A 24,992-nucleotide genomic window follows, 5' to 3' on the forward strand; every position below is an offset into this window, starting at 1 on the left:
ATTAGGTAACATATTCATGCAAATAATACCTTATATTTATCAGTTGTTTAGAAGCTCTGTGCAAACATTCTGGCACCTCTTATCAGCTGGGTACGTCATCCGTTTAATATTTCATATAACGTCTTAGAAATAATGTGCTAAAATAAGGATCCAATCGTTTCCCTTTCAACATGACAACACCTCACAGCCCTGGGAGCCCAGGGCCCTCCATATAACCAGCTGGTGTTGTGCTTGCAGAACCTGGCCATGTTCCTCAGCATGCTGGTGGCGTGGCTGATCCCCGACGTGCCACGCTCCCTGAGGGAGCAGCTCAAGAAGGAGAACATGATGCTGATGGAGTTCCTGCTCAACGAGGAGGCCGCCTCCAAGCCTCGCTCCCCACACGAGGAGGCGCCGGCGTGCCCCGCAAACATCGACATCGTGGTGGAGGCCCCGCACGAGGACGAGGAAGAGGAAGAGAGGGAGGAGGAGCAGGAGGAGGCAGAGGAGAGGAAAGAGGAGGAGGAAAGGGAAGAGGGGGAGAGGGAGAAAGAGGAGGAGAAGGAGCCAAAGGGGGAGAAAGAGGAGGAGAAGGAGCAAGACGAGGAGAAGGAGGCAGAACTTGGCGTCAAAGTGGATCTGGGGGCACCTGGGACCACGCGTGAGAGGGACCCTGAACTTGTGATGGCAACAGGAGGGGAGGCTGAAGAAAGAGCGGACAATGGTCATGTCGATCTGGTCCTCTGCCGAAAGGAGATGGAGGGGCATTTGGCAGAAAAGAAAGAGGAGGAAGGAGAACGGAGGCCAGAAGAGAAGGCGGAGGAAACAGTGGTGGTGGAGGAGGCCTCAGTGGTGGAGGAGGAGGCCTCAGTGGTGGAGGAGGAGGCCTCAGTGGTGGTGGAGGAGGCCTCAGTGGTGATGGAGGAGGAGGCCTCAGTGGTGATGGAGGAGGAGGCCTCAGTGGTGATGGAGGAGGCCTCAGTGGTGGTGGAGGAGGAGGCCTCAGTGGTGGTGATGGAGGAGGCCTCAGTGGTGATGGAGGAGGCCTCAGTGGTGGTGGAGGAGGAGGCCTCAGTGGTGGTGGAGGAGGCCTCAGTGGTGGAGGAGGAGGCCTCAGTGGTGGAGGAGGAGGCCTCAGTGGTGGTGGAGGAGGCCTCAGTGGTGGTGGAGGAGGAGGCCTCAGTGGTGGTGGAGGAGGAGGCCTCAGTGGTGGTGGAGGAGACCTCAGTGGTGATGGAGGAGGCTAAGGTGGTGGTGGAGGAGGAACAGCACTTTTCCATTGATCTAGACTTGTTCATGGACCAACTGGGCTTGTTAGGTGAGAGGCCACAGCTCATTATACCTTCCTTTTGTCAGCTCCTTCAATGATGTGACTGTAATTTAAATACACCTTATCTTGCTAATGATGTGACTTCTTCCCCTGCAGATGATGATGATGATGACGGTCCTTCTTCAAGCAAGGGCCGGGAAATGGAGCTGCCCCTCTCGGACTCCAGACAAAAGCCCCCTCACCTCTTTGATCTCCCTGGTCCCCCCCATCCAGCACCCAAGCAACGCTCGTCCTACAGTCTCTCGGGCGCAACGGTATCAACCACGGCGTTGGAGTCAGACCCCGGGCTCTACTCGCTCAAAGGCCCCCCGCCTCAAGACGCCCGATCCAGGGGCGTGGCGCGATGCTCCACCCTGCCTTCCCGCCCCAGAGGCTCCCCAGCCTCCTACAGCTTGCCGCGCCCGAGCCAATCAACCAGCCTCACCAAGCTCCAGCAGATGTCCTCCAACATCCCTCTGGTCCCCTTGTGCTCTGGAGTGTCCCTCCCGCCGTCTGACCCCTTTTCTCCCCCTCGCACGCCCCGTTCCCTCACCCCCCTGCAGCCGGCCCACTCGCCCCCGGCCGGGCCAGAGTCGCCCAGGGCCCAGCTCCCCTTCGACCTGTTCACCCTGAGAGGCCCTCCTCCCCAGGAGCCCCGAAGCAGGGCCAAGAGCCGCTGCTCCACGCTACCCGCCCGCCAGCGGGGCCCCGGGGCCGAGGGCAGGGCGGTCAAGCCCAGCCAATCCACCGGCTTCACCCAGCAGGGAGAACGCATCCCTCCGTCTCCCAGCGAACTGAAAGGCGACAGCCTGCTGTGAGGACGGGCCAGCGGGGAGAGAGACTGACTCTGGATGGGCGTTTGAACCTGAAGCCTCAACCTACGCTCTTACTTCTTGTGCTCGCCCTGTTGCACTGTATCTGTGTAAACACTGCAAACAAGTGAAACTCTTTTTCTGATGCTAATGAGGATGTTCTTGCAGAGGTGCAGCAAGGATCTTTTTTTTTATGTACAGGATCTCTGTTTGATATAGGAGAAATGTGAAATCCTATAGTGGTAATTTGGACAAATGGAGTATTGGACAATTCAGATCCCAGATACTGGCTTCTGGAACTCTCTTTGCCATGCCACAATACAAATCACCGTGGAGACTTATTGAAGCTGATACTCTTTCTACTGATTCCTATGGATAATGTTTGTTTAATTGTTGGTTTCTGCCCACAGTCTGAGCTCAATAGTGTCTGCTCCTCATAGTCTCAGCGTTGCTGCCCTGTAGAACAGAGGGAATTGTATCATGATGTTGCACACATAGTGTCGATCAAGACAGTTACGCATGTAGATCTACTATTTATACATAGTGTTTTGATATATGCATACATTTTTCTGTTCACATGACAATTATAATAAAACAATCCATTTTTAATAGCCTTCTTTTATTTATTAGCTTATGGGGTTAACAATACTCTTACATTTAACTTCAAAATAATAAATAATAACTAATGTTTGTTAGTTTGAAAATGACAGCAAATTGAACATAAAGCCACTACAGTAAGTGGAGTTCCTCCTGATAGGAAGCAAGATGGCAAAGGAGCCGAGGTGAAAGTGTTTTGTATGCTGCCACCCTGTGGGGAAGCAGAAGTACAACATCAGTAAAACATCAGTATTTCCTTATTCCCCAATTTGTTGGTTTTCACGTCCAAGCTATTAAAAAAATTAAAGTAATCTTTAGTTACAGAAAAGAACATTGTGGATTTCCACCTTGTCATACCATTATCATATCATTACATTGAAAAGACAAGGATATCTTTCTTATCAGCAGTTCAAACAGAGCAGGCCATTATCAATGCTGATAATCCGGGTTTGCGATCCCCATCAATGTTATTTTGCCCTCTCTATCTCTTGCTCTTCCCCACCCTTGACCTTCCCATACAGCCTTCACTTCTTTCTGTTCCCTCCATTACCACACCCCTCCATAACCCCCTCCCTCCAAGACACACACACACACACACACACACACACCATTCCGTTTCTCCCGCTCAACCGACAAATTGGCCTTTATCAGGGGGCTTCTCAGCATTTAACAGATTTGGGTGTGAGCTGTAGCGTACCCCCCCCTCCACACACACACACACACACACACACACACACACACACACACACACACACACACCTTCCACTGCATGAGAAAACATGCAGGCAAAAGACGATCGCTTGGGCTCAGTTACAGTAATGGGATGACGTTGATGACTTAAACAACACAGGTGGTATCATCAGAGCAGTGATAACAACCTGACTGTAAGCCAGAGACCAAGAGATATAGTGACACACACACACACAAACACTCACACAGAAAACAGGCACAGCCCGTTTGTTCACCGCAGCAGGTAAGCCCATCTCTAGATCGTGCTCTATATACTTGTAGTGTACTCTCTACTCTCACTCCCTGTTTGCACACAGGCTGTAGCCCAAACATAGAGATGCATGTTAGCCTAACAGTGATGTCAATTAGCACCCCCGTTAGTTGGACTAGCCTCTCTGAACAGTAAACAACCAATATTAAAGGTAAGTCTGTATTTCTCTGAGTATAAAAAATTAGTGGTGTGTGTGTGTGTGTGTGTGTGTGTGTGTGTGTGTGTGTGTGTGTGTGTGTGTGTGTGTGCAACCAGTGCACATACACACATTTTGGGTTAATTTGAGAGAATACAGAATGTTTGGATTTTACGTAACATTGGACAGAAAGTAAAGGTGCTGTCACACACTCTTGATTTGAGTGAAATGTAGCTCCTGTAGATCCTCTGTTCAGACTTGTGTACTTACCCTCAGGACCACTTGTCTCTGCAGGCCCCCCATTGCAACTTGGCTAATAGAACCTGCTTAGGATCAGAAAAGCTCCCAAGAACAAGCACTTATGCATAAATTTAATGTGCATGCATACAATATCTGGACTGAAGCTATTGCTTAGGTTGCGAAACCCTTTCTTCTGATTGCGGGATGCAATGGGGTGGTTGATCTTTGATCTCTACTGTCTGTTCAGAGTCCAAGGAAGGAAATACTCCTCCTCCCAGTTTACAACAGATATGTTCTTACAATGACCCAATGTCCAAACCAACAGAACTCCCTGACAATATATTCCCAGAATCAAACAGTAATATGGCACCATATGGTCAATTATTTGCCTTTCCCATGTGTTTCAGAATGTGGCTCTGTATAGAAGAAGTAATCGTGCGTTTGTTTTTCCTCGTTGGCCAACAGAGGCATGTTGGCGCAGGTCAGTGAGTTCCTATGGTGGGAACGCCTGTGGCTTCCCAAAGACGTCTCCTGGTCTGACCTCCAGGACGGCGACGGACTGGTCTACGCCAGACCCTCCCACCTGTACATGGCCCTCCCATGTGCTTTCGCTCTACTCCTTGTGAGATACCTCTTTGAGAGGTGAGGACCACACAGCTGATGTGTTGCGGGGAAGCAGGGATGGGGGGGGGGTCTGGCTCTTGGACACGGCCAAGAGGCCATGGGTTCAATCACATGGTCTGCTCCTTGTCTTCATGCATGACAAGTAGCTCATTGCAAGTTTCTTTGGATAAAAAAGACGTCTGCTAAATGAATAAATGTTATATGAATAAACGCATTGTTCTGCGTGAGAGAGTGAATGAAATACAGGAAGAAAATATCAAATTTCAAGTTTTTCTGGTTGGTTCTTTGTGGCCACAGGTACCTGGCGTCTCCGCTGGCTGAGGCATGGGGGATCAGAGATAGGCGCCGTCTGCCACCCGAGCCCAGCCGCATGCTGGACGCCTACTTCAGCCACACGTCACACTGCCCTTCACAGGTACGTGATGCTCCACGGGTCGCCGACGACAGCTGCACTCCTCTATTTCGCGGCCTTTAACCTACTCTGCCTCTCATTCACTGACGTGAGGTTGGTGAAAAAGAAGATTCCACATAACCTATAAGAATACTTGCAGTGCACGATTATAGTACGAGTCTTAATCAGGAATAACTGGTATTACATCCTTATTCAGTTATTCAATGTGAGAGCCATTCAAATTGGCTGGTTTGTGTACGTTGTTACACACAGCCTCAATCCTAAAGCCGCCTCCCTCTCGCCTATCAGGCTGAGGTGAGGTCGCTGTGTAAGAAGACGAGCTGGTCCGAACGGAGGGTTCAGGTCTGGTTCAGGAGACGGAGGAACCAGGACCGGGCCGGTCTGTGCAAGAGGTTCTGTGAGGCCAGGTGAGTGTGTGTGTGTGTGTGTGTGTGTGTGTGTGTGTGTGTGTGTGTGTGTGTGTGCGTGTGTGTGTGTGTGTGTTTTCAGTTGTGTTGTACTGGCGTTGTGACTGCATCATATGCTCGCCTCTTAACAGTTGGAGATGTACATTCTACTTATTTGCGTTTCTTGGAGGAATCCTTGCCCTCTACGATGTAAGTATTTGCTTTTCCGATCCAATGATAACACAGCGATATAGAGGCGCATTCCGACTGAGGGACTTCTTCGAAAGCGGCTCAGTGTTTTGGCTACGCCAGCTTAGTTTGCCTCACTTAGTTCCTTATGGCGTCAATACAGACCGCAAAGCAAGGCGATAACAGTGTCACTGTATGAAGGAATTTACATCAGCAAAATGCAATGCAACATCTCAGACAAGGGCAAATGGTAAGCCTATTTGTCTGTAATGTTAAAGTGTGTTTTTGATTGAAAATCCTAAAACTTCACCACATTCATACTTCGATACAATACATACTCGATGTTACATCTAGGGCCCTATTTTAACGATCTGAAACGGAAGTAGCTTTGTGGGCGGGTCTCTGCTGCAATTTACTCTTGCACCCGATGCAAATCTAAAAAGGGTTGCCCCTAAGTAGCCTAATTACCCGTAGGTGTGGTTTGGGCGTAACGTGCAATAAACCAATGAGAGTGCCATCTCCCATCCCCTTTAAGAGCCATGAGCGCATTTGAACCTCCGAGTTTTTGACAGCGTGTTTGCAGTCTCCGATGAGACAGATGCATGACTACATAAATTTCAAACTTCAAATGGCTCTGTTTATGGCCAAATAATATGGCCTAATTCACAAATGGAATAGTGTTTCCTTCTACAAGGGGTTTTGTTGATTTGTTCTGTTGTTGGGGCTAATTTCTCGGGATGATGTGTGTTAATTGTGTGTTGTTCCATTGTTGTGTGATGTGTAGTGTGATCGGGACCATTAGTGAGAGTGTTGTGTGTGTTGGTCAGGTGTCCCGTGTTTCTGTTACGTTCGGTTCGTTAATAAAGGCAGTCCGTAGTCGTGCGGTGTATGGGGCACGGAACTGCATAATTGTTCATCCTGGGCTCCCGTCTCGTCCTTCCCGTGCTGCTCGCCACAATACATTAACACGCATCGTTTCTTACCAGTATTGTACACATTATCGTTATCGACTTGTGTTCCTAATATGCATGTGTTCCCCCGTTAATGTACATTGCCATGGACTGTATTATGCGTTACGTGTTTAGTTTGCGTGTGTTTAAAAAGATGGATGCATACACGCGCGCCTGCATTCATTCATTCTTTTTAACACTCACTCGCGGTAAAACAATGTTTTCTCACGATTAAATGCTCATCAATCCTAAAAGTAATGGGCTTGTACACGATGTCTGTGAAAATATGTGTTTTCTGTACGGTGTTTGCAGATACATTGATTTAAATACAACTTATTACCGCTGTATCAGCTGTTCTTTCCCAAATAATTTAACCAACATTATCATTTACCATAAAACAAGATTTTGTTTTGGAAGGCTGGTATATAGCCTACTTTGGTCGAGTTATTGTTGTTATTAATATTATTGTACATATATATACAGTGTTCATTCATGCAGCCCCTATGGAAAAAAAAAAGTTTCCACAATCCACATCATCATCATAATATTTCAATTAGGCAAATCGTTTGCATGTATGTAATGTGTAAAGCCTACTGGTGTGTAAGCTTATGTTGCAGTTCCGATCTGCCATGGTAGTGCTACGTCAAAAAAGCAACTCAGAAAGCTCCTACCCCGAGGCAGGTTCTTGCTGGGCCGCTAACTGAACCGCTAAACGGTGAAGTTGGGCGGATCCTCTCTCCCAAGCCACACCCACAGCTCGCTAGAGGGAAAAGTCTCTCAGTTGAAACGCGCCTCATGTATCGTCTTTGTGCCCACCTTTTCAGGAAAACCAAAATGCCTGCATTCGTGTATTCCAAAATGTTTCTTTAACTCGAGAACTTGTTTTCCTACTATTTTTTTTGCTTTATCACTTATAGAAACCTTGGCTTTACACTCTGAGAGATGCTTGGGAAGGCTTCCCGAAACAGGTGAATTACTCAGCATCAAGGGCGTAGGAACCGGGGGGGACGGAGGGGACGTGTCCCCTCCAATATCGGAGACAGGCGCATTTGTCCCACCTAAAAATTATACCGGATCTGTCAGGTTTCCGATATGTGTCCCCCCCAATGTTAAACTTATTCCTACGGCCCTGCTCAGCATCTATCTGTATGAGTGAGTGAGTGAGTGAGTGAGTGAGTGAGTGAGACAGTGTGATTGAGTGTGAGTGTGAGTGAGTGTGTGTATGTGTGTGTGTGTGTGTGTGTGTGTGTGTGTGTGTGTGTGTGTGTGTGTGTGTGTGTGTGTGTGTGTGTGTGTGTGTGTGTGTGTGTGTGTGTGTGCTTTCGTGTGTGTTTGACTGTTCACAGTGTGTATAGCTTCATATTTCCCTTTTTGTATGTAGTCGATGCTGCCGTCTCAGTACTGGTATTACCTGATGGAAATGGGCTTCTACCTCTCTCTGCTCCTCAGTCTCACATTCGATGTGAAGCGCAAGGTGAGTGGGGCACATATAAACCAATAAATATATTATATTATAAAGTACGATACAAATATACTACATTTACATTACTATAGCTTAATGGTTTTGTATTAAACAATATGTTTGCTTATTCTACTTCATTTAAGAATGCTTGAGCGATTAATGCACAGCGTCATCAAATAGTAGATCAATACGCCGCTTATATTTTTTGGAATACTTGATTCTGCTTGGCTGCAGGGTGTCCATAAATCCCTGATATTTGGACACCTGCTAAGTAGTTCCATTCAAATTGTCTGTTCAGCCTTCAAAACGAGAGCTGGTAAATTGTGAAAAATGCATTGAACTGTAATCAGAAAACGCGTTTATATGCTATAGACCCTATAGTATATATAGTATATTGGGACAAATTTCAAATTATAAATATGTACACTTTTTGTTGAAAGTATAGACCATGGGTCAGCAACCTTTTCAACACACAGTGCCAGTTTGACATTTTCTCGTTAATGTGTGTGCCTTAAGCAACAATATATTAAACATTAAGCTGAATTATGACACAGCGAAAAACATTTCCAGAGGACCTGGAATTGTACTATTTCCAGATAGCCCACAATCATGCATCAACATTTTTTATGTTTTTGGGTTGTTATATTTGCAACAGCTTACAAATTATAATTACATATTTGAAACATTCAGAAACTCATTCAAAAACATATTTGCATTGTGAGAAATGTAAAAAACGAGACTATATGAGAATGTTGGAACCATCCACATCAATATCTTTAAGACATGTACAGCTTTGCAAAACCATGTGAAGGCAATGCATACAGGCCACTTGCAACAATATTTTAAATATCTTCTTCTCTATTACTCACAAAATAGGTTTAAAAACTATTAATTTATCCCATTTCAGAACACTGCTTTCTGTAACTGATTTAAACATATTTGCACTGGGAGGAAATACCCAAAACCGAATAAAGTGCAAAAAAAAAATGGTAGCAACGATTATGCTGCCGCATTGTGCTGTGAATTTTTTTAATAATAATAATAATAAAAACAAGTGTGCCAATGATTATGCTGCCCCGTGCCAGTGGTGGCACGCGTGCCTAGGGTTGCTGACCCCTGGTATAGACCGTCGCGATTCCGATTGAAACGAATGGCACGGTGATTAGTCTTCAAAACGAGAGCTGGTAAATTGCTAATAATTAATTAAACTGTAATCAGGCAACGCGGTTTTATGCTATAGACCAGTGGCGTAACATCATGGTGATGTGCCCAAATTATAAATTTGAATTATAAATATGTACAATCCATAACGTTAGCTCTCTGGCTCATAGCACAACAAGAGTGAACAACGTTTCCGTTGTATAATAACCTTACGGGAGGGTAATGATTGGTCCAGGTATTAGTCAAACCCTCAGGCGTTACCAGCGAAACTAAATTATGGCATGCGAAAAACTTTATATTTGGATTGTAAAACGCATGAAAATATAAATTAATGATCTTAATTTATTTTCTTTGGCAAGTGACCATGGTATAAGCCGGATAATGCCCTTAGAGGTGTCAAAAACATGTTTGATCGATCGTAATTAAAGGGGACTACTTTTTCAGATGAACTCAAACAGAGTATACATTTAATACGCATGCAATACGAATAAGAAAAAGCATAATTATTAAAGTATTTGAATTGTTTTATTATGTTGGCAAGCAAGAAGTAGAATAAACGGGATAATCGCCTCAAGGCAGGGCAATAAACAGTTTATATGATATGCCAGGCTCGGTGGGCGGTAAGCCGTCCACGAGCCGGACATATCAAACTGTTTATTGCCCTGCCTTGAGGTGATTATCCCTTACTTAGTGTTTCTACAATTTGCATGTTTTTTTAATGCTAGTGTCATACATGATGTGAGAATACTTACATTTCACCTGCTAAACATATTCAAGTCACAAGTCATCTTTCTCTAAGATATTGTATAGTGTGTGTGTGTGTGTGTGTGTGTGTGTGTGTGTGTGTGTGTGTGTGTGTGTGTGTGTGTGTGTGCGCGCGCGCGTATGCAGGACTTCAAAGAGCAGGTTGTCCATCATATAGCCACCCTGACGCTCCTGGCATTCTCTTGGGCTTCGAACTACATCCGCATCGGAACGCTCGTCATGGCAACCCATGACTGCGCCGACATACTGCTGGAGGTCAGTTCAGTCCTGACCACATAATAAATACAACACCTGATTGGCTGTTGACCTTAACCAGCTCATTCCTCTCCGATGTCTCCACGATCCCAAGGGTGCAAAGATATTGAACTACGCCAAGTGGAAGAGATCTGCCGACGCCATGTTTGTGGTGTTCACCTTAATCTTTGCACTGACCAGAATGGTCATTTTACCTTTTTGGTGAGTATGGTGATTGCTATAATTTTCCAGTAGACAAAGCTCATTGATTTGTGCTTGTTTTTTCGAGACGATTGGAAAATGATATTAAATGATCAATCGTCATTGTTTTTTTTTCAAGCCATAACAGGTAAAAACAAATATGTATTAAAACAAATAATTCAGGTGGTACATTTTTGCGCTTAAATGTTCCCAGTTGTTTCCATTGTACATTGGGATTTGTCAGCCACTCTATGATAGACGTGTATGGTAAACCAATAAATGCTTCATCATGTCACCCAGGCTCATCCACTGTACGTGGGTGTATCCGGTCGAGCGCTTCGAGCCTTTCTTTGGCTACTACTTCTTCAACGCCATGCTGGTGGTGCTGCAGGTTCTCCACTTCTACTGGGGGTTGCTCATATCCAAGATGCTCTACAAATGTCTCTTCAGCAAGGTGAAGCGCTGTTGTGCAGTGGTCCGCTCTATATGTGTGGTGTGTGTGAACAACATCTGAAATCTTTGAGAGTCTGACATCGGGTTCTGCATTGTGTGCATTTTGTCCAGTAGTGTGTGAATAATGTATAGTATGTAGTTGGTACGTATTTATCTTGTTGTGTTCAATTAATGAGCCGGTGAAATGAACAAAAATGAATACTATAATAGGATATTGAAAGTATTATATACCACAAAATATATATATATAATAAATATTTTATGGAAGTCAAAACATACATTCCGCATTGTTTAGGTATACAGTATATCATTTGTCTGTGTGTCTGTTGTTCATCTTGCAGCTGGAAGGGGATGAAAGAAGTGACGAGGAAGAGGAGGACAGAAGTGATGAGGAAGAGGAGGGCAGAAGTGATGAGGAAGAGGAGGGCAGGGACCCACCGAAGGAGGGGAACCAGAGGCTGGATCACACAACCAGCTGTCGGCCCAGTTGTGGATTGAGACATAAAGACATGACAGTGAATATGGTTTACTGTGGAAGAGGATGCCTACAATGAGATTCAAACTGCATGCAATTTCCAATGCTTTTCCATACGTTTCTTCTGGCCAAGATTCACATTTGATTGTATAGGCATAATGAAATACTTAATGATTCAAGGAGTAAACAAAAATATGTCATACTTAACACGCTTTATTAAAGCGCGTGTGGTCTTAACACGCCCCCTGCCCTACGCATTAAACACATCGCTGCTCAGACGGAGCATCACCAATCACCATCCACACACACCGGGCTGTTGATCCTGGACAAACGCTGCAATTTCATCAGATCAGAACATCAGATCAGAACATTAATCAGAAGATCAAATAAGAATATCAGATCAGAACCTCTGATCAGTACAGCTTACCGTCTGAACAACCCCAAAGTCCTTAGAACATTGGTGCTCAAAGTGCGGCCCGCGGGCCAATGGCGGCCCGCAGAAACATTCCTGGCAGCCCGCAATGATATACAGATGTAAGTAAAAAAAAAGAAGTTTTTTTTATTTTTAAATTTATTATATCAATATTAATTTAAACAAAAATAAATAAATATAAAGAGAAAAGTCGACTCTCTCTAGCTTTCAATTAAATCCTGTTACATTTGTTAGTTTTAATCCGACTGTACATAACTTTGAAAGGATGAACCTCAGTTTCGTGATTTAGACCTCACTTGAACTCACTCCCAGGGGTCCACAGTGCAATGTTTTTTTTTCACCATTAGGATGCTGACGGCGTTTCCTGCCTAATCTTTTTTACTGTGGCGGCCCTCAGTCAAATTCTGGGTTCCTAAATTGGCCCTCAGCGGTGAAAACTTTGAGAACCCCTGCCTTAGATGCACAATGTCAACAAACTGCCATCAATATTGCTTAAGGACACGAGCAAGTCTCAAACATAAACCACAATTAAGATTAAGCTAAACAGGCGGTTGCTGTTGATGATAAATTAAGGTGACAATTTTACTGAAACAAAAATCGGGGACAATTATGGTTTGGCAGTCCATGTATCAACAAATGATCTGATGTTAGACGAATGTATAACATCAGATGCAATTTAGTTATATTTAGTCATATTTTAGTATTCTGAATTGTTTTAGTTTTAGTCTAGATTTAGTCGACTAAATATTTAGTTGACTAAAATCAAACAGGTTCAAGTGTAAAGCATTATTTAAAGGCTGTGTTGCAGGTTAACCGGAAGTTTCGATTAATGGGTATGTGGTATACCCCCCATTTTTGTATTTTGTTTAGTCCCTTTTCATGATTCTGTGACTTATATTTTATTAATGTACGATGGAGTTACATGTTTTGGCCAATAGACGGCACTATTAGACCTCTGAATAATGCGGTTGCATGATGATTAAGAACACTGAACAAAGGAAGTAAGAACGTTGTTGTTACAGCGAGTGAAGGAAGGAAGCAGTCGCATTCGCGAAGTGAGCAGTAATAAGTTTGCAAAAGACTGAATAAATGTGAAAATCTTTCCAAGCACGCTGTTGATAGTTATCTTTCTTAAAGTGTGCAACAGGTACATACAACACTCAAAATATGCATATCATTCATAAAATGTCTCCAAAATAGTGTTGCAAGACCAGTTTTTGTCAGTGGCGGGTGTTTTCTAACGCCATTCGGTGATGCCGTCACGTTGGGGAGACGTGGTGGAAGGTAACCTCATGTCCCGTCCACACGGAGCCGAAACGGGCGAAAACGATCTGGTTTCGTTTTATGCGGTTCAGGAATATCTCCGTAAAGACGGAGTCATTGCGAAACCGCATCGAGCTGTAGAAACGCTGTAGTAAATATTCAAGGCGCTGGTTCTCCACAGAAAGAAGTGGAGCGCATCAAGCCTGCGCGCTGTATACAAACATTCAGTCACGAGGAGATTCAACCTTTTAAATGGAGCAGAAATACTTTTTAATGTACAGTTAGTAATGAAATTCATCAAGGGGCTTTATTTAAAGCTACAAAAAGAATACAAATAAAATAATAAATAAAAAATTCAACACAACTCTGACGCCCGCTAATGCGACATCGTTTGCGTTTCAGGCGTCCACACGAATCCTAACATGAAACAGCATAGGTCCGGATAGCGGAAATGTGCGGTTTCGGGCACCGGATTCGCCGAAACGCACAAGACTTACGCGGTTTCCCCAAAAAATCGGCTCCGTGTGGACGGGGCCTAAGCCTGCACACCGTGAGCACATGAATGCGTGACACGTTTATTTCGTTAGAAAACCAGAAAGTGAAAACGCACTGCATGTAAACAAATCCCGCGACGTTCCTATTATTTAAAGGGACAGAGATCCCTGAACAACCAAGACAGTAAACCATGAACCAGCGGTACCGCCCCCTTGGGGGCATTCACACAACCTAGAGGTGCGCTGGGAACGTGTTTTTTTTTTTTACATTTTTTGGGGGGGATTTTAAACTTTCATGGTTTTCAATTTTTTGGGTGAAAAAATAGGCTACCTGAAATAAATAGTCTATTTTCATTTATTTGTTTCTAACCCCTCTACCGTCTCAGCTACTTTTTACAGTCTATGCGAAGTGTAACAGTGATCATACAGCGCGGTTCGGTCCTGCACACGCCCGGACTCCCGTTACATCAGCTATCGTCATGATCTCTATAGTAACGCTGATAAACATAACCCAAATTCGCGGGTTAACAGTTCAATAACCAACACTACACTACACTACTACTATGGGAGATAGCCAGTAAAAAATAACAAATTTTGCTTCATAGACAGTTTTCCTCCTTCCTCTTGCTGTTGTTCAGTTCCAGCTGCTCTGAGCGTAGTCTCCACGAAAAGACGGCTGCATTTCAAATACAAAATATATAAGCCTAATTAGGTCTCTACGCGTGATGTGTTTTCGCGGTGCTCGCGTTGCCCGGGTCGCTGTCACGGTGCCCGCGGTTCCCGGGCCATTCATTCATTGACGGGGCATGGCGGGAGTCGCGGGAGACGCGGGAGTGCGGTGGCCACGGTCGCGGTGCCCGCAGGGCCCAAGACCACGGTGCCACGTCTCCCGTCGTGCCCCGGCCGCGGCACCCCGCGGCCGGGGCACGACGGGAGACGTGGCGGCCAGGAGTCGCATTTATATTTTTTTCATCAAAACCGACTCAGAGGGCATTCATTGCTATTAGTGACCATCGCAAAATCAATGAAAAACGATGCAATGACACCTTTAAGCAATATAACACGAGTGTGAGTGAGGTTGTTAGTTTATTTTATCCACAGGATCAGGGTAAGGTCAGGGGGGCGTTTGCTTACAAAAGGTTGAGAACCACTGCAGTATACGATATGCATACAACAGTGTGTAGAACAACACTTAACAACACAGGTGAATTATGATATATGTTACACTCACTACAAACGTGTCATTACTAGTGTGAGGAAAAATTGGCTTTAACTCTGTCAGGCTCGGACATATATATCTTGATGCCTATTTTGAGAGTGAGAAATTCTCCATTCCACGTTTCTTTTTTGACACTGCTTGATACTTGAACAGCCCTTTGGCGGCCGATGTGAAGCACACCAGACCAGGAGCAGCAGCACTGCCAGGGAGCGGGGCTATTGGAACCGTACCTTAATACCACTCTTGGCCTTCTGGGTACTAAGCTTTCAGGTACACAATAGATAGAATATATTCGAATGCAAACATTTTATTCTTTCGAAATATTGGGCACCATTACAAATTATTGTTTTCTAAAATAATGTCTATTATTTTTATACTTATTCAGTTGAAGAGCTTTTTTTATTTATTTATTTTTTACATTTTTACACAAAAAGAGAGCAGGCAGAGTTTGAATGACAATTTATTTATACAGTTCTCAATTTTAATTACATTGATTTAATTCTGTAAAAAAGTCCATAGAAACATCATTAAAAGACAAAGGATGGTTCTGAAAACAAGGCTTTGTCCCCTTTTACCTCCCCATCCCTTTCCCCTCATTCTTAGGATTATCAAAGCAGAAGAAGGAAGATAATTAAAAAAAAAAAAAAGAAGGAAGATAATATAATTGACAGTTGTCAACTGTCAATTATAAAAGTCATCATTAATATAATATAGAAGGCAATTATAGGCCTTTTTTTCTGAACAGAAACTTAGTTCAGAAAAATACCAACCAAATCAAACTCCAATTCCATAACCTTTTGAGAGCAACTTTGCTCTTCCGATAGTAAAGTAATAGACGTCTATAGCGGTGTTTCAAGCAGAGCAGAGTTTGGTCTCTTTGCGCGGTCATTATGTGCTACCCCCTCTGCTTGCTCCTTCTCTCTAAACACCCTCAGGACGTCCCACGAGAGAGGCAGGAGATGCTGACTGAAGACCAGACGGGCCAGCCAGGACACCACAGGGATGCACACTAAAGAGCTCAGAAAAGCGAGAGTCTTGAAGAGGAAGTACTGCTTGATAACCCCATCCACCTCCCTCCAGCCAGGGTAGTAGATGACACAAGGCAGCCCTAGTACCGGCTCCCCACCCATCAGGCGTAGCATCAGAGTCACTACGTAGCCGGTAATGGCACCGTAGATATTAGCATGACGGCAGAAAAGCACACAGATTAGCTGAGGAAGAACAACACAGTATAGCAGATCAGCGCTAAGCACAAAGAGGTAAACCACACTGTCTTGAACAAAGGCTAGGCCTGTGCCGGCCGCTGCCACCAACACCACACAAATGCGAATCACCAGCAGAAGTTCCCTTTCTGACGCCTGCCAAGGGAAAACAAGAACGCTGGTTATTAGGGCACTGGGAAAAACCTCAACAATACATCGGCAGGTATGTACACACACACACACACACACACACACACACACACACACACACATACGTACATACCCCTTTCCTTAAAGTGCTTTTGTAGATGTTCTGGGTGAACATCGATGCAGAGGAGAGCAGCACAGAGTCCATGGAAGACATAACCGCCGCAGCCAAAGCGCCAATGCCCAACACGGACACCCAGGATGGGGTGAGGTGCAGCAGGGCCAGTGGCAAGATATTTGCTGCATCGCCACGTTCATAAGGAGAGGGCAACCATACTCTGTCTGGTTCCAGTCTGATGCACAACAGACAGATGGATTGTGTGTGATTACTTAAGAAAGACAGATTACAGTAGTAAGGAGGAATGCTGTAAGATTGCGGTACACTAATTTGAATAAAGTAGAAGGGAGGCCGCACTATGCATGAATCCACTTTTATTTGCACAGATGCGTTTCGGTGTGTGCCTTCTTCAGTGTGCAAGAATGTAACAGTGCAACCAGTCTTAAATACCCACACCCATTAACACATCCATTGACAACAACCAATGGCATTTAAATGCTGTCCAGTCCGATAATGATCATTGTCACTTATGTTTCAGAGAGTCCATTGATGGGAGATTAATAACATAAATGTATACATACAGATGAACATACAGCATATACATTCAATTTATAAGAAAGAACTTCATTCATCCCATTCGGGATTCAGGTGTTTAAGTTGAAAATATACCAAGCCTTTCGTTGTAGGAGGTGGTTCACCAATTTGGCAATGATTAGATTAGATTAAATTAGATTCACTTTGATTGAATGATGTGTAAGCGTGTGTTTTAAAAGACTAGCACTTGCATTGACATGTACCTACCTGTAGAGGCAGCCCCCGCTCCAATGAGAATTGAAGGGATCCCCAGCAGAAAGCATGTGAAAGCAGCTACAAAGCAGGTGAGCTGGGCCTGAGTGGAGGAGGCTGCAGAAAGCAGGCGCTGGTACAGGACCTGGTAGGCCAGACTGCCCAATGCCTACAGCATACCGACATAAAATAGATGATCACGGACATCAGGGGGTTGCTTAATACTTGACACACTATATAGAGAGCTGAGCTCCATAGTAGTTTCCAGCAGGCACAGTGCTTGGTATAGCTCATCTATATATATTGTTCAAAGGCTGGTATTATTCACCCATTAAAAATATGCAATATCAGTGTAAAATATTTTTGTTTTGAATGTGTTTTCCAGGTCTTCTCTTCTTTCACTGAACAAATGTTTTGTAGACCTGGCTTACTATTTGGTCCCTGCTATGGCCTGCTATGTAGCCATTGCAATGTGTCAGTGATGGTTTCTGGCCTGATAATGAACGTCTGGAAATTAATTGTACTTTGTTGTTTAAAGTTGTTAAAAAAACACTTTTATCCAAGAATATCCCTTCTCTCGCTAAGTAGCCTAAAATCTCGCGCACACACACACACACACACACACACACACACACACACACACACACACACACACACACACACACACACACACACACACCAATGCTGACCAATATCAGCGCCATATCAGTCCATCTGCCAGCATCTTCCAGCTTCAGGTCCCCTAACCATGAGGTGTGGTTGCTCAGGTTGAGGAAGGCAGTCTGAGAGATGTCCACGGATGCAGGATTCAGAAGCACGAATGGCATGCTGACCCACTGAAAGACAAAAATGTACTATTGAAAATAAATTTGAATACAAACTACTTCGCTATTATTAACATTGGTTATAGTCCTCCCATTTTTTTGCATATGACTGATTCCACTATTAAGTTTCGTTTTTTTGGAGGCCATTTTAATCTAAGCATACTACAGTGAATACAGAGATATGTCAAAGTGGAGCAGGTCGAGGATAGGCCCGGGATATTGAAAGGATTGAACCCAAAACCTTTAGTCTGGGAGTCAGACTACTAGATCCTATTATTTCTTATCCCAATATATGTATTTTTTTACCATGCCAAGGAATATGAGGCAGAGCTGGACCACATCAGTGTAGGCCACTGAGTAGAGGCCGCCCATCAATGTGTAGATGACAGACACTGCGGATGAGACGCCGATAGAAATGGTGGAGGAAATTCCTAGGATTATACTTATAGTACCACCTGAAACACACAAAGAACACCAAATCAGAGATCACAAGCAAAATATGAAGTGTTTGGGGGAACGTAGGGGGGTACCCACCCAGGCTAGCAAGAATGCAGGCAATAAAAAATATATCACTGAGCAGTGCAGGTATCAGCAATGCTGCGGTGAAGGCGTTTCCATAGGAACGTTGGAACGGGTCCATCATGGTGACGTACCGCATTGATCTCATGGGTTTAGCAAAAAACAATGCAGCTAAGGACCAAAACACAAAGAGAGATATTTTATTATGAAAATGGCATCAAGCTATTTAATATTGATGAATAAACTTCAGACAGCTATGGCTATGTTCAACCCAACTCTTACACAAAAGAAAGGACACGATGTAAGCAAAAGGCGTTATGGCCCAGATAAGACCAAGCTCGGGGGAATAAACGGATTCAGCTGTGCCCATAATATAACCTCCTCCAACCCATGTTGCTACAGATAAACACATTAAATCGCACGTTAGGTTAAAGATAAGGCCAAGATTTCAAGGCAAGAAGGCTAAAATACATACAAAACATTTTACGATGATGCCAAAGACAAGCAAAATGCAGTAGCACGTAACAAACAAACAAACTCACCTGTCAAAGTAAAACTTCCCAGCAAAAGACTTATGTTCCGGCCCCCAATTATGGTGACCTCGCTCCTGCTGGTCAGGCATTTCTTTTCCTCTCTCCTAGCCTTCCTAGAAGCCCTGATCCCAGTCAACAGAATGACACAATAGCAGACCACCACAGCCACAACGCCACCAACATTGACAACCATTTTCACCCACTGTGGAGAACATGAATAGGTTGCAGAGAAAGACAATGAAGGCACCAAAGCAAAAAGTTTTTCACGTTTTGTTTCAGGACTAATCAGTTTTTTTTCATGGGGCTGTGAAACATTTGTGAACAACGTGTGGTAGATCATTGTGTTAAGAGTTCACTGCATGGTTGATTCTGCCTCCTCCAGCCAGGTAAAAAGGAAGTGGGGTTTAAGGAGTCAGGTCCTCTGGCTGAGCTCACAAATTGAAAAGCACGTGCAACTGTGTCTCTCTCCTGTTGCATGAATGAAACAGGAGAGACCGCCATCTTGTTGGGGGGCTTCAGAGCCTATAGAATACGCATATCTTCAACGTGACATGAATGCAAAAAGCATGTTTCAGAAATATAAAATACTAATGAAAATAAAGGAAAAATATTAGGCACGGACAGTTTACTTATCGAGCACCCTTCAAACACAAGGCCATTCAAAGAGCTTTACAAAGGAAAACAATCACAAGTAAGAATATGAAAGGTCCAACATCAATATATAGTAGTAAATATAGAAGGCCAAGTGCAGACATACATGTTTTTATAAAATGCTGCAGCAAACAGGAATGTTCTGAGTCCGATTCAAAATAATAGTGTGGAGGCCGACCACACATTTTCACACAGTTTGTTCAAGATTAGTTGTGCACAAAAACTAAAAGCTGCTTCACCATTGTCATGTAAACCCATGCATTTTAAATGGAAGTGTTTCTCTTCTCTGACTCTGAAACAAATGCAACAAAGGTTATGGATACTCCGAAAATAAGCACGTCCCTTAAACCCAGCCTCACACCAAAATGTTGGTTCACAGCGGACAACATAATAGTTTTACAATAACGGCTCTAAAATTATGACATACCTATGTTTTTTATAGTTGCTAACGACGCTGCTATTGCTGAAAAACGTGAAAAAAATCATGACAGACATTATTTGATTATCAGTAGAAAATATGATGTTAACATTGCTTCGGCCTTAACATGTGTTTTGATAACAGTTCTAGCTAGAAATGTGCCTTTTATTGTCATGGGGGGGGGGGAAGGGGAGCCTCTTTTTATATATTAGGTAAAAACATATAATTGCCGAAATTGAGTGATAGGTTATGCAATTAAGAAAAAACAACGGTGGGCCTCTTCATAACTAATTTATATATTTTTTTAATTCAATAATGTAATAATTATTATTATTATTTTTTTTTTTTTTACAAACCATAATTTCTGGTGCCCCCCCAGGTACTTGGTGCCCTACGCACTCTGCGTACTCTGCGTATAGGGAGCGGCGGGCCAGATTGTATCTGATGTTTTGTTAGACAACTGGTCGTTGAGTTTCTCATGGTTGTGAAACTCAACGATATAAGCTGCAGAAAACCCGCGAATGTACTGCAAATCCAGACATAGCACTAAGGGAAATGAAAATTGAGCAGAAGCACGTAGGCGCCTACGCGCCTACACTTCAAATGACACTTAACACGTGTAATGACACGTGTTAAGTGTCATTTGAACAAACCTAGATGAGGAGGTATCAACTTAATAGTGCACTTCACTCATTTAGGGGAGAGCCGGGTCGATTGAAACACGGGACGATTGAAACACGGCGTTTTCCTCGAAAATCACGCAAGTCTTTCACGTCAAATTTCGTCACTACGTTCAGGACGAAAGACTGACCAACCCCGGGATATTTTATGTAATGACGTCATACCGTTCAATTGTTATCCCCGCAAACCTGTTTTTGAGTGCTGTAAGTAAAATCTTTCGTGCCGTCATTTTTTTGTAATAAACAGTTGTGTTTTTTGTTTCATGCCATAATAATATGACAATACAACAGATGAATTACTACTTAAACCTGCCCTAAAGTGTGCAATGTCAGAGTTTTGAAGTTAAAGGGGACATATTATGAAAACAGCACTTTTCCTGGGATTTGGGGTGTTGTGGGTATATGGTGCTCCCACACGCATACAAACTTTGAAAAAAGTCTGTACATGATTTTTTGAGTGAGATACGCATTTCTGGAAGCTACCAAACGAGCGAGTCAGTTTCGGTGCCCCCTCCTACGTAGGAAGGCGGCATTTGAATATTACCTCCCACTTCCCCACTCCCCTCCAATCAGAGCATCGCTAAGATTTTGTGGACCAGTGGACGAGCAGCTCCGGCGGGGGGAACTCGGTGCTAGCAGCTAAGCTCCGGGAGTACAATCCCTTTCTCTGGCGCCGAGCTCACCCTGCCGGAGCTGCCGCCGGAGCTGCCGTACTATCTGCTCATCCCCCCCCCCCCCCCCCTTCTGAAGTCTGAGAAAATTCTCCAAATTGAAATGCATTGGTTTTAATGCAGTTCCGTCCAGCACGAGAAAAGTCTGAGAAACGCTCCCATTCAAAATGCATGTGTTTACATTTCTTTCTGTGTAGCATGAAAAAACTCAGACCATCGTGCTCTGGGACACGATTCAATAGATACATTTTCGTGACTATGAGCAAAAAATATTATATATATGTAGATATATATATATATATATATATATATATATATATATAATACCACTAAATTGTAGATCAAACCGGAAACCAGCAAACAATCCGCAATTTCATGAGCTACAATATCCGGCCTCAAATATTTTAGGTTGTGCGAATATGAATCCAAAAGAAAAAGTAGGTTGTGAGAACTAAGTCAAACCGTCCTAGAGACAATCACCTCATGAGTCACATCTCCAAATGGATCCATTCCGTTTTCGTTGTGCGAGAGTAGCCACCTACTATACCAGGTTTTTCCACTTGCTCCGTTGCAGCGATACGTACTTGGCTGTTATCAAGGCTACAAGTAAACAGTTAAGTGAGCTCTGCTGACCCGACTAGGCCTGTCGCGATAAGCAATAAGTCAATTAATTGCGTGATAAATTAAAATGAGCGATAATTTTTTGCCGGCCGCAATAATTTCCATTTGCACTCTTTTTTTTTAAATCATTGCTTTATTGGCCTAATCTGAGAAGAAATCTATGCCTAAACAGAAATATTATAGGCCTTTATAGCACGGGTCTTCTCAATGCCGTGGAACGCTCCGTTCACTTGCATAGATAGTAGTCCGGTAACTTGTCAACCGTCTTCGGTTGCTAAGCAACATCAATGTCTTTGGCGGACTATTTCTCTGCTACGAATGCTGCTAACGAGGAAATTGTAAAAGGACACACCATGTGAAGTTATTTTTTCGTTTTGGCAAGTAGCCATGTAATAAGCAGGATAATGTATAGAACATCGCCGGTCATTATCGAAAATAAGCCCCTTCAGAGCGAAGCAAGACACCTCCGCGTCGGTGTCCTTTTCGCCCTGTCAGGGCTTATTTTCCCGATAATGACCGGCGTTCTATCCATTATATATATTTATATATATATATGTTATATATATTTAGCAGAGTAGGCCTAAGTAACAAATGTTTATTGATCTTCGAAAGGGTGTACTTGCATTATTATGCCATTATAATTATATTAGTTGAAAAACGGCAATATTATCGCTTATCACAATAGTTTCTGGGGCAATTAATCGCCCAGAAAAAATTGTTATCGTGACAGGCCTAGACCCGACTACATTTACGATAGCTAGTTAGCTAGTGTATGATGAAATGAGCGGGGGACACCAGGTTATCCCCTTGGTCGTAGCCTTGGGGATAACGCCACATTCTTGTCCATTCTGGGCCATTGTAGAAGCATTGCAGTGTGGACCCAATCCCCCTGTTGAAGGGCTCATCCCAAGGTAACAAAAACACAACAATTCATATTTTAGCGAGATTATACACTAATAAAGGCATACTTACGAATATTATATTCCATTTCTGCCAAATCTTTCTGCTAGATGCCACTAAATTATACACACTTCCCCTTTAATTTTTAATTTACAAATTTGGTTAGGCCTATATGCCTGTATATACAGGTGCATCTCAATAAATTAGAATATTGTGGAAAAGTTAATTAATCTCAATAATTCAGTTTAAATAGTGAAACTCATATATTAAATAGATTCATTACACCCAAAATGAAATATTTCAAGCCTTTATTTGTATTAATCTTGATGGCTTACAGCTGATGATAACCCAAAATTCAGTATCTCAGAAAATTTGAATATTGTGAAAAGGTTCAATATTGTAGACTCAAGGTGTCACACCCTTAGCTAATTACCTCAAAATGCCTGCAAAGGTTTCTTGAGCCTTTTAATGGTCGCTCAGTCTGGTTCAGTAGGCTTCACAATAATGGGGAAGACTGCTGACTTGACAGTTGTGCAGAAGATAGTCAGTGACACCCTCAACAAAATAATCGAAAGAATATGTCTGTTAACAGAGAGCTGTATCCAAGCATATTCATAGAAAGTTGAGTGGAAGGAGAAAGTTTTGTAAACAAAAAGGTGCACAAGCAACAAGGATAATCGCTACCTAGTGAGGTTTGTCAAACAAAGGCCATTCCAAAATGTATGTGTAACACTGCTGAAATTGGACGACAGCATCTGTCAATCAAATCCCCTGAGCCAATTGGATGCAGTTAGCAGCCAGGCATATGCCCCCTTTCCCCAGGTGAACTAAATCACCTATCAAGGAGTCAGTCAAAAGGCAGCAGGACACAGTCATTTTAAAAACCATTCAAGGAGAACTTTTGAAGGAGGAACTTGTTTTTAACCCTGGCCACAAAAACCATACTTACCTTTACTGAGACTTCAACCCCTGATGAGCTGATGTGCTACTGCTGAGGAGGAATGTTTCATTACTGAACACTGGTGAGACCTCCACAATGGAAAACTTGATTAACCTGCTGCTCCCAAGTTGAGCAGACCACCTGTTTGCCTAAACAAGTCAGGCCCTATTGCCGGAGCTGAGAAGATGGTGACCTAAAGAAGCAACTTAAAACACTCATAACAATTCCCTCAAAAGGCAGGCCTCAAGCCTGGCTGTCTGGTGTGGTAGGATTTCCCCTACCTAAGCAAACATTTGAACTCTTTTAAAATTCTGCACACACAACTAATCAAATAGCACATATCATGAACTGCAGTTCATGATATGTGTTGTGTTGGGTGCATTGATGTATGTTTTATTTGATTTATGAATATAATTGGGAATGTTTATTTTGTTGTATGCAGGGTAAAAGGTCCCTTAAGATTAACTGTGAATAACCTTAAGAATTGTGACAAAACCTTAAGACTCTGTTAATTGATGGCCTATTTTCTTTTATTTAATTGTGGAATTTTTTCTTTATTAAGTTCAGGGTTTTTTTGTTAGGTAAAGTGAACTTTGAAATACAAAACTGGTTACCAACATTCTGTGTCGTGTGTTTCATTAATTCTCCACCAGCTCCAAGAGTCGAACCTACATTAGCCTGGTACACATTAATGTTACATTTTGATAACTTATCATTTCTAAATATATACTTTATTTAAAGACAATTTTGAATCCTGAGTGTTGCATATGGGAGCATCACAAGGAGTGGACTGAGGCACGAGTCAGTGTTGGCATCAAAGAGCCAACACAGACAGACGTATCCAGGACATGGGGTACTACAACTGTCACATTCCTCGTGTCAAGCCGCACCCCAACCAGAGACACTGTCAGAAGTGTCTTACCTGGGCTAAGAGAACTGGTCTGTGGAATTGAGCAACCAGTGTGACAAGCTCTGCAGCACATTAAGCACTGAAGATGGAGGTGACATTGATGGAAAGGAACTGGCTTCAGAAATTAGAAAGTTGCCGAGCTTGCCTTCTGATGATATGACTGCATTAGAGCTTCTCTTTCATACACAAGAAACATCTGAAGGAACTGTATCCCAATCTGTGGATTGCCTTTAGAATTGCTTGCACTCTTCCTGTGACAGTGGCCTCAGCAGAGAGGA

At 43.3% G+C, this 24,992-nt stretch overlaps 3 protein-coding genes across 3 annotated transcripts in view; 2 read left to right on the top strand and 1 right to left on the bottom strand.

The window, feature by feature from the left end:
• ano2a (anoctamin 2a) overlaps positions 1 to 2,106 on the top strand; it is a gene marked incomplete at both ends in the record, with an annotated part of 15,790 nt that extends 13,684 nt beyond the window's left edge. Inside the window, 2 exons of the mRNA XM_079742859.1 lie at positions 238 to 434; positions 1,437 to 2,106. Of these exons, the coding sequence (XP_079598985.1) occupies positions 238 to 434; positions 1,437 to 2,106 (867 nt within the window). The remainder of the gene's footprint in view (positions 1 to 237; positions 435 to 1,436) is intronic.
• Positions 2,107 to 4,542: 2,436 nt separating this feature from the next.
• cers3b (ceramide synthase 3b) lies at positions 4,543 to 14,228 on the top strand (the record flags this gene model as incomplete). The annotated part of the gene is made up of 11 exons (XM_079742860.1): positions 4,543 to 4,715; positions 4,995 to 5,112; positions 5,398 to 5,516; positions 5,648 to 5,705; positions 7,552 to 7,602; positions 8,016 to 8,108; positions 10,149 to 10,277; positions 10,372 to 10,478; positions 10,758 to 10,911; positions 11,252 to 11,425; positions 14,214 to 14,228. 11 exons carry the CDS (start codon positions 4,543 to 4,545, stop codon positions 14,226 to 14,228), a joined length of 1,191 nt encoding a protein of 396 aa, XP_079598986.1.
• A 1,405-nt stretch (positions 14,229 to 15,633) lies between these two features.
• LOC307080908 (high-affinity choline transporter 1-like) lies at positions 15,634 to 19,116 on the bottom strand (the record flags this gene model as incomplete). Its single annotated transcript, XM_079743873.1, is given in 9 exon segments — positions 15,634 to 16,152; positions 16,280 to 16,473; positions 16,476 to 16,496; positions 17,063 to 17,216; positions 17,737 to 17,883; positions 18,178 to 18,326; positions 18,406 to 18,561; positions 18,673 to 18,786; positions 18,933 to 19,116. Coding segments are annotated over 9 exon segments (1,638 nt in total).
• Positions 19,117 to 24,992: the final 5,876 nt, after the last annotated feature.

This window comes from Pollachius pollachius (genome assembly GCF_949987615.1).
Source record: "Pollachius pollachius genome assembly, chromosome: 9".
Lineage (NCBI taxonomy): Eukaryota > Metazoa > Chordata > Actinopteri > Gadiformes > Gadidae > Pollachius > Pollachius pollachius.